At 39.9% G+C, this 10162-nt stretch overlaps 1 protein-coding gene across 3 annotated transcripts; it reads right to left on the bottom strand.

The window, feature by feature from the left end:
- Nucleotides 1–3600: 3600 nt before the first annotated feature.
- Nucleotides 3601–10155, bottom strand: ZBTB18 (zinc finger and BTB domain containing 18). Of its 3 annotated transcripts, XM_026845388.1 has the most exons (3): nucleotides 9908–10154; nucleotides 9324–9407; nucleotides 5670–7252 (listed from the first exon to the last, which is right to left on the bottom strand). In XM_026845388.1, exons 2-3 carry the CDS (start codon nucleotides 9334–9336, stop codon nucleotides 5670–5672), a joined length of 1596 nt encoding a protein of 531 aa, XP_026701189.1. In that variant the 5' UTR covers nucleotides 9337–9407; nucleotides 9908–10154. The 3 variants fall into 3 exon arrangements, with proteins under 3 accessions (XP_026701191.1, XP_026701188.1, XP_026701189.1); XM_026845390.1 differs by lacking the exon at nucleotides 9324–9407 and having other exon boundaries at nucleotides 3601–7252; nucleotides 9908–10155; XM_026845387.1 differs by lacking the exon at nucleotides 9908–10154 and having other exon boundaries at nucleotides 3601–7252; nucleotides 9324–9608.
- Between the last annotated feature and the right edge of the window lie 7 nt (nucleotides 10156–10162).

The raw sequence follows: 10162 nt of genomic DNA, 5'->3' as shown, positions 1-10162 counted from the left end.
AGGTTAATAGTCAGGAGTTATCAGGAATGAAACCCGTGCATGTTCTGCATGAAGACGTCGGTGTATTAGTGGAGTGACTGTCTCTTAAGGAAAAAAACCCTGAAAGTAAATGAACCTGAAGATTATACGCAGACAACATAGGCAAATTCTGTTGAAATGAAAAATTAAATAACCTAAGAAATTCCGACATAAGAAAAAAACTCCAGGTCAAATGCGGATTATTTTTGAAAAAACTTTTTTTTTTTTTTTGGCAGCCATCTCCGTCACTTGAAACCTCTGCAGTGTTTGCTGTCACTGTCACAGTTAAGCCTGTTCCACCTCTGGCTTTACTGCTGCCTGGCTGTGCAGAAGACTCACCCCTCTCCTGCTTTGGCAGAGCTGGGGAAGCTCTGTGTTATTTGCACCAAGAGCATTTCGATTTGACAATCCGTTAAAAGTAATGCTTCTTTTTTAGCCTATGAGACTAAAATGGATAATCTTTCCCAAAAGGACGTAATCTCTCATCAGTAAGACCCATTAACAGGTTCAGCTGAATTTTATCACACTAGCAGGAGCTGCTGGCTGTACGTTTTAATAACCAGGGCTCTTCTTCCTGTGACTATCTTCATTTGCTAGCAAAAGGGAACATTTCCACCTTCTGCCCAAAAGCATTTGTACAAATAAAGACAGAACTCCTGTCTTAACACCTAGAAAATATATTTTATTACCAAACTCACTATATTTAGTGACATGATTAAAACATAAGTACAATAAAATTTAAACAAGGACTCCTGAACTAGAATATTTTGAAAGAGCCCAGAAGATCTGTGCATCACTTTTTCCTCCCTCCCTTTAAAAATATAAGAGAGTTTTGTTAAAATTCATATTTGCCATCCCAGTAAAACCACCTTAATACTTCGGTGAGATTTCTTTAATAAAAAACATACTCTCTAGAAATATTTCAGTTTGGAAATCACACGGACAAATAGTGTTAATAATGTGTAAGTTTGAGAACTCTACTACAGAGGACTACATGATAATATTTTAGAATCAGTTTTCTAATTTCAGGGTATTTTTGCAGACTTGACACATATTTCACCTTCATTCTGAAGGAATTTGCATTGCTTCAAAGTGAGGGGAGGGAGCAGGTAGAAATTTTCTCCCCTTCCAAGTTCTCCTCAGCTCCATATCGATGCAGCGTCATTGATCATGAAAGGGGGGGCTCAGGGATCCATTTTTGAAAGTAGGCTGGAAAAACGTATTTTAAAAGTTATATATTAGGAGTCCATAACAAAGTTAGAACATTTAATTAGTGTAGAATTAATTAAGGGTGAAAAAAAAAAAAAAAAGAGTCAGTCCACCGACGACAAATCACTTGATCCATTATCTGTAGAAGGAAAGCAGAGGGCATGCTGCGGCAGGGAGAGAAAATGGTGGTGTCCCTCCCGAGCAGGTGAGCCAGCACGGCTACTCGGGAGGAGAAAAGAATCTGTCCCCTGGCAAACTAATTTTAAAAATTTATTTAAGTATCCAACAAGGTGACGCAAGTTTTGAAGGCATACACTGGTTTCACTTAGGCTCAGCAGAAGTGTATGGGATTGTTTGGTATTTGCTTTTACCCTAATGCAGGAGACCAGGAAAAGCAACAAAGCCCTTCCTTGGCCAGAAAGGTTCATTTTAAACTCCCACCAAGTTCTTCTTCAGTTTGCACCTAAAACTGGCAAAGGTCTCAGTAAGCAGATGTCCTGTAGAATTCTACACCTGATTCAAAAGCCTCTGTTACACCAACTCCCTAAGCTTGAGTTTAGAGAAGCAATTTGTAATTAAAGAATGTTAAGCTATTACAGACAGTAAAAAATATAGTTGAATGATATATTTAGCATGTTCCCTGTGAGTCTTAGGCTAGAAGTACTCACAGTTAAAAAGTGATGACTACCACCAGTCAGTCTTCTGAACCTGCAAAGTTTAGAGCATAGTTTCCATTCCTGCAATTTGCTTTTGACCGTCAACATGAACTGTGAGAACTTTTGTTACCACCTATCCCGAAGCCAAATAAAACGTTCTCTCAAAAAAAAAAAAAAAAAAAAAAGTTACAGCTATTCAGGTATGTCCTTACATCGAACCTTATGGAGAGACGCAACACACAGGTGTATGTTTCATCTTTTCATTGAAGAAACACTTTGATAGCCACAAGCAAGCATGTGCTGCACATGTATAGATCATCTAGATAAAACCCAAAAGTATAAAGGATATCTTGAATTATTTTGTCGTTAATGGCTAAGTTATGTTTTCCGTTACCCTTCTGAAGAAGGGCTCCTTCTAAGTCTAGCTTTATTTGGGAATCCACAATCCTTGAAAATCTTAATGTTGGAGAACAAATGGTGAATCTGCCTAGAGCCACATGCAAAGCTCATCAGCTGCACGGATTTCAGAACTGCAGTATTAGCCGTTTTTCAGTCTTGACGATACTTTAAACTGTCTTAACTACATAGAATATTCTATTATATAAAAGCATACAGAAGTGGTCTGCCGCTAGAAAAAGAGAAACCTATGCAGCCAAAGATGTTAACATTGACAAAAGGAAATGTTTTCAAAATTATCAGTAATAACTCCCCCCCCCGCCCAACAAATGATGATTGAAAATTGTTATAAAGAGTAAAACAGTACAAAAGATCATTTTGGCTAAGTACAAATTACCATAGATGTAGAAAGACAAGCAGACTAGCATTAAGCACTGAGATTCATTTGGTCAAGGTGCAACTTCATTGTACCTAGCCAGATGACAAATGTAATCAAGTGTTTAATTTAAGATTTTGGGGTTTTTCCCTTCAAATTGCTCCTGCTGTCTCTATTCCAGACTTACAATTTAGCTCTACTTTCATATTCCCATGGGGCTCTGCAGTGCTGGTGTCGTTCCTGGGATGGAGCGGCCTCAAACAAGAATTCTGGGTATATCCTGCAACAAGCATTTAGACCAGGTCTTTTTTCAAAGGGTTTGCTAAGCTTCTTTTATTTTTTTTTTAAATAAATGTTTAATTCGTAAGAGAAATCCCCAAACAAATTTAGGATTATTTCAATTTTCCTCTGTAGTCCAGACAGTTTTGGTGTATTACCGGTATTATGAACATTTTGACTGCCTACTGTAACGTTGATGGCCGGGTCCAGCCGTGCTTCAGATTAAGTTGTTGCCTTCTGCTCTAATATTCCGATAGAGACTCAATACAAAAGAGTGAGCCTGAGAGCGCTCCTTGGGGTGAAATTAAGCCCAGAAAAGGAGTTCTGTCTATGCACAGATATTTGCATGGTAGCAAAATTTCCGGAATTTAATAGATTGCTCCTGCAAAAGTCTTTGGGGAAGGAAAAAAAAAAAATCCCTCTACAGAATGATCGAGAGCTACACACACAGAAATGCTTTCAAAACACAAGCATTTAATTTTTTTTAAATGTTAAGTGAGATGTAAATATGTACGTTAGCAACAAAGTGCTCAAAAGCATACTGAAAACATATTCCATACACAGTTAGCAATAGAAGTCTGTACAAAAGTAATAAAGTTACACATTATAAAAAATACTCCGTAACTATAATTTAAAAGAGGGAAAAAAGACAAGGGAATTGATTTCTCAGTTCATATAATTTATTGCAGTTAGCACACAGTTTAAAAATTCACCAACACACCAATAGTACAAAACTAAACAGCATTATAAGTTATTCCCCCCTCAGGAAAATAAAACATACTATGATTGTCAAAGCTAGATGTCAGTCTAAGTTTTAGAACAAAAGAAGAATGTGAAACTAAGGAAAGGAAAAAAGCAATCACTCACGAGGACCACAAAAAAATCCAAGAGAAAGTCCATTTTCCTCAGACACTGATTGTCTTCTCTAACTTAAGAAAAGAATGTAGTTTTAAAACCTAGAAACTATTCAAGTAACTAAAGATAACGCTCCAAGGCCATTTTCACAGCTTTTTTTTTTTTTGTTTTAAATGCCATTACAGCCAAATTAACACACATTTGACCAAATATTTCCAAAACAGTCCAGCAATACACAATGGAGTTTTCCATTCAGTATCTTAAGCACAAAAATAGGCTATGTTTACAGTAGTTAAGGCGATCAAATTTTAAACAAAAGCAGAGGAAAAAAAAAAAAAGAAAAAAAAAGGAAAAAACAGCAAACGTTTTCCATGCTACTCCCATAGACCTTATTTGTAAGTGCAAGACAGGAAAACAAACACTGTGCAAAATGCTTTTGACCTGCGTGTTGGTCATTAAAACCACACGTCAGGCTGCAGTCTCTGCTGCTTGGATACACATAGTCCTTCCCCTGCCCTCCCCCGGCCCCCCTGTCACTCAGGCCTTCCCAGGCCTTTCAGCCCGGGGCTTTTTTTTTTTTTTTTTTTTTTTTTTTTTGCCTTTTTTTTTTTTTTTTTTCAGTCCACAGCCTCTTTTCAGCGGGGGGGAAAAAAAAGAACGACCTATTGTGGTGGAGTGGTGCAGCAGGAATCCTACAAATGCTCATCTGGGGAAATGGACGCACCTCAGTTGGAGCTGGCGTGGGGTCTGTGCAATTAGAAGGGGTCTGGGGTTAGTAAATGCACACCGCACATGCAAATCTTGAAGCCTGGTTGTAAACATTCATTTTTTTTTTTCCTTGTTAACATAGCTAAATCGGCGACTCGTAGCTTAAGTTCTTCTCAACTTAAAGACAGTGGGAAAGTAAATTTAAATTAGATAAAATAAAAACAGTGCATTTCTCTTCTTCATAACACCGGCATTTTCAACGGTGTCGTTTTTTTTCCTAAGGAAATTAAATAATTTTCAACTCACTCGTTAAAGTTATACAATGCAAACAAAGACAAAAATATACTGAAAATCATGCATTTCTGTAGCGTTAATATTTACTTTTCAAGACTCAACTAAGAGCATCAACACAACCTGCCAAGTTCTTTGATACCTCCCCCCGGCCCATGTAATCAATTACAGTATACAATAACAGTAATTCACATTTTTTAAACACACAGTTCATCACTGCTGAAGCTGCAATATCCTTTTTCATCCCAAGCAAACCTTCACGTAAGACAGAGTCCCAGTGATCCCAGTGTACTCTCGGGGTTTTTGTTTTATGTTTTTGTGTTGTTTTTTGTGGTTTTTTTTCCAGTGGGAACTGTCAGAAATCCAGAAGTTGCCATAATAAGTTTTAAGTCAACTGCTTGTTTAAAAATAGATAATCCAGCATTTCAGAAATTTTCCGTTTGGGTCTAAAAGCATTCAGGTTTCCAACAGCTAGAAAGGACTCATGCAATTATAGAAATGTAAAGGAACTGACAAAATTGGGAGAGGATTTCTACATTCAGATTTTAAGAGGAAAAAGATCGAGACCTTAAAAGAACGCAGTGTTTTGGGGAGAATAAAGCCACATCCAAATTTTTTGAATTGGAGATTCCTTAGAAGTAAAGTATCCGCTGGCTTCTATTCCGAAAAGGGGGAAAAATATGCTCCGTAATCTGTTACTTTGTCGGATTACCTCTACAGTTCATTTTTATCGGAGTGCTAAATTAGTGAAATATTCATGCTGCCTTAAAGTGCAAAAACAAGCTAATAGCCAAACTTTCAGTTCAAGGAAACAAGATTGCTTTTAGACTGTACCACAACTATATAGATTTATATATATATTATTTATATATATAAAAATTTTATTTCCAAAGTTCTTGTGAGCTATCTTCTAAGGTCCAGTCTCTGACAGTAGGTAAGCTCAGTGCTTCACTTTTGACAGACAATGAGTTCACCAACTCACAGTGAAACTTCCGAATGTGTCTGTAAAGGTCTCCGGACTGCGTGAACCTGCGTTCACACCACTTACAAGCGTGAGGCTTCTCCCGTGTGTGAACCACTGCGTGGCGGCTCAGGTTGTGGGAGTACTGGAAGCTCTTCCCACACTGGGTGCAAGTGTAGGGCTTTTCACCTGAATGAGTCCTCTCATGACGTTTCAAGGTGTACATGCAAGAAAAAGTCTTACCACACAATGAGCAGGTCGGGACATTGACATCGGTAGCAGGCTTGCTGCGGATCCCGTCCTGCTCTCGAAAGTGCGTGCTTAAATGGATCTGCAGGATGTGGGGGCTAGGAAAGACCTTGTTGCAGAGAGGACACATGAAAATTTGGCCAGCGGGGCTAAGTATGTTTGACACGTAAGGGAGCAAGCTGCTGTCCATGTTTCCTTCCACCTGGACTCTCTCGTTCTCTGGAGTTATCATTTCATCATCGCTTGCCTTGTCCTCTCTATCTAGCTCCCTCAAGACCGAATCTTCCCTCATTGGAGCCAGGTGGGCTGGCTCATACTGTACCCTGTTATTAGTGCTCACACTTTCTTTCACAGTGCTATGTTCCATATCATAGTCATTAGTGCCAACATCACTCTCATCACAGGAAGCCTCTTTCTCCACCTTCACCTGAACCAGGCTGCTTCTAAGCATGTCCTGCGAAGAGAAATAAGAACTGTTCAAATTTTCAACTCCTGAAAGGCTGGACTTGACAGACAGGTCCAGCACGCAGTCAACATCTGCTGAATCCCTCACGGAGGTGACAGACCTCTGGGACAAAGACTCTGTTGAGCTGCAGGGGCTGGCTACTGTTTTTCCAGCTGCTGCTGCGTGCGTCTCTGCCTCTCCGCCAGTCTGGGGAATGCCTGCTGAGTCTGAGGGCAATCTCATCCACATGTTCCCAGGCTCAGCCGCCAAGTCCCTTTTGCTAGGCAGGATGTTCAATTTTTCATCTTCTCCGTCGTCTTCATCGCTGGGCAAGTCTCCTGGCATGTGGCTGCTGCCGTCGGAGAGGCTCTCCACTTTGTCTGAACAACTTGAGGCGTCTTCCTCCTTTTTTGTACTGTCTGCCTCCGTGGTTGCTTTCTCTTTCAGCTTCTTTTTGCAGACTTTGACAATGTCATACATGTGGAGATAACTGGCAGCTGCTAGCACGTCTTCAATGGGCAAGTCTTTGAACTGGAGCTTTCCTTCGTACATGAATTCAAGCAGGAGAGCGAAAGCTGGGGCTGTAACAATGTCGCTGTTCAGATGAACAATGTCCCTTTTGTCCAGCTGGTCCTTGTAAAAGAGGTGGAAATACATGCTGCATGAAGCCAGTACAGCTCTGTGTGCTCGGAACTGGGCATCTCCTACCAGAACAGTGCAATCACAAAGAAAACCCTGATGTCTCTGCTCACTCAGACACTGCAGCAAATGTCTACTGTGGTCAGGAAACTCCATACTGTCTTCATAACCTATAAGCAACGAGATTTTTAAAAATTAAATGTAGGTCGGAATCACAGAACTTATGAATCCAAGTTATTCTACTCTAAAAGCCTCGTGATTATATCGCCAGAAGTCTGGTGCAGACACCGTGCAAAGATTATTTAACACGCATGTATGATGGCAACTCTTTCCCCGATCAACCACTTAAGTTACAATTTCCTTTTTGTGGTAAATAAGCCATTCTAATAGGCGCATAGGTACATTTGTGATTTTTTTGAAGTATCACTGCTGTTCATAAAATCTGTTCAATAGTTAGGGTTTTTTTTAAGGGAACTTCCTCCAGATAGCAACACTAGGAGGGCAGACCCCCCCCTGAAAAATTTGTTTTTTTTTTTTAACTAAGTTTGAGAGATCACAGAGGGGTAAGAAAAAAAAAAAATCAGTTCATCAACCTTCTTTTTAAAGTCAAATTGTAGTAAGAGGAGAGGTTTGCACACATAGAAATGCTAATATACTAAAATCTGATAGTCTAACATTCATAAAGTATAAAAATGATTTACGGGTGTCAATTTATATCGACAGCAAAATGAAGGTTTTTAGAAATTTAGTTCAAGTCGTTTTCTTCTTGTAGTAAGTTCAGTTCCAGGTTTTAAACCTTCTCCATACTGTACAACAGAACATGAACATTTTTTGCCAACATGCAGAATTTACAAAAGAAAACTAACAAGCAAAAACGCCAACGAGCACCGCTTCCCCTATGCAGAAGGACCGAAATTTCCTTCTCCTCCCACACCAGGCAGAGAAAAAAAAAAAAAAAAAAAGTCATTCAATGTGAGCGTGTGTGCATGTGTGCACATTTAAAATCTGTATCCCGAGTACTGTTCTTACCCAAGTATTTTTCTATTCACCTTCCTTGCTGATAAAGAAAAATAAACTTAAAAAAGAAGTAGAGAAGTCAAAACTCAAATGGAAAGTAAAATCTCTTAAAAACCTGTCTTAATCTATTCTTCTGTGATTGATAGCAATGCTTTCCCAAACCATCTAAGCAGATCTCTAGGCTGGCAGATATTACTGAAAAATCCTCATCCCTCGCAAACCAAGATGTACTAAAACTTACAACACAACCCCTGCTATATTCTGTAAAATACCATTGCTAGAGTAAAGCACGAAGATTTACAATACAATCACTTTAAGTGCCCCACAGCCAACATCAATCCTAATCCTTAAGAGGGCTAAAAATAAAGATTGGAGGGCAGCTCACAAGGTAGCTGTGATCAAATTAGGAGGCTGAAAGGACAGAGAGGGACGAAGAAGGAAGCTTATAAACATCTGATCCAGCTGACTGTGGCCATATGGCAGCTGCTGCCCAGATAAAGAGATTAAGAATAGAGGAGTGCGATTACAGCTGTCTGGCCAATTCAGGCAGCTCAAATCTACAAGTTCTAAATTAGTCGCAAATACAAAAACTCCTTCAAATAATTATTGTTATGCTGAAATAAAAGATTTCAAATGCTACATGCGAGAAAGAAAAGAGGAAACCAGTCAAGCCATTCTCCCGGGTACAAAAGTTTTTAAACACATAACTGATTTCTATCTTTCAGAAGCACTACAGCTGTATGCTACTACGGTTCTGAGCTGCTGGATATTTAACCATGAAGTTTAATGAAAGACTTGCCCACAAACACATTTTAGCCAGAAGTCCTTTTCAAAAAAGCACACTTTGTATATTTCACCAAAACCCCCGTAAAGTCTTTTAAAAGATGCAATACAAGAACAGAAAGCAGAACTCTCTTTAGGCTTGCCACTAAATCCACTGCAGTTTTGGTCTCAGAAATGAAGAATGAACTTGCTCTGTCCTTCTTCCAAACCAAGACATTCTCCCAATATGCATTAAAGTTAATGCTAACAATGTGCCCAAGAACTGGTACTCTACAACTGTAGCCCAAGTCTTTTGACCAAGTCCACTTATCTATTTAACACTCAATTTCATATATTACCTCTAAACTTGGTTAGAAAAGTAATGTGATTTTTTTTTCTGAAATTCAATAAACAACACACCAAAACAGAAATATGCTGTATCTAATCTATTGCTACTCCTACCTTTAGTACACATAAACCTGATTAAGTCCTTTCCTCTGAGTCTTGCTGGCTCCAGGTCTGTTAGATCGGTGGAAAAAAAGCAGACTAGGAGAGACAGATGCAAAGTGGAGATGATGTTAGAGAGGAATGAGATACCTTCTCCACACACAGATCTGCACACACTAACTCCCTGTCTGTGTGTTAGAATAAAAGGCTGAGGGATGGCAGGCTGTCAGCTGCTCTGACATCATGTTCAGATGGAAATGCTACCTCCAGCTGTGCTCCTTTTAATGCCATATGCTACTCCTCTACACTCCTGCCACCAGCTTTTTCTTAGGAGAACTTTTCTCTTCTGTTAGTATAAACAAAATACTTCAAAGTCTCTTTTTTTCAAACTTTCTAACAGGGAGGAAAAAAAAAAAAAAGAAAATCCTAAACATATGGGGCTCTACTGTATTTGCAGCATAGCAACACTTCTGTCTCAAGTTGGAGGACCGCTCTCTATACTGACAGCGTACCCCAGCCGCGGGGTTACCCGAGAAATCCATACCGATCCGGTCCTACTGAGCCCAGAGGTTCGGTTAAAAGAGGAAATTTAACCGAACCTATTTACTCAACTCGCGGCTCCCCGCTCCGCCGTCGCTCCTTTCAGTTTCAACGCTCAGGCAGCGCAAGCGACACCGAGCACTCCAACTCCAGCTCATTTCAGACAGCCAAGCAGTTAACCTGGCCGGGGCACTATTTCAAGCGTTCAGCTTTACTCGTAAATCGCTTTTCCCCCGCGGGGGCTCGGGCTGCCATTTATTTGACTGCTGTGGCACCGGGACGCCGGCCCCCGGCCCCGGCAGCCCCCCCCTCCC

Source organism: Athene cunicularia, assembly GCF_003259725.1.
Source record: "Athene cunicularia isolate RWA chromosome 3 unlocalized genomic scaffold, athCun1 chr3_part1, whole genome shotgun sequence".
NCBI classification, from domain to species: domain Eukaryota; kingdom Metazoa; phylum Chordata; class Aves; order Strigiformes; family Strigidae; genus Athene; species Athene cunicularia.
The sequence above is the reverse complement of the archived record's forward strand: the minus strand, read 5'-3'. Positions and strand labels throughout refer to the sequence as shown.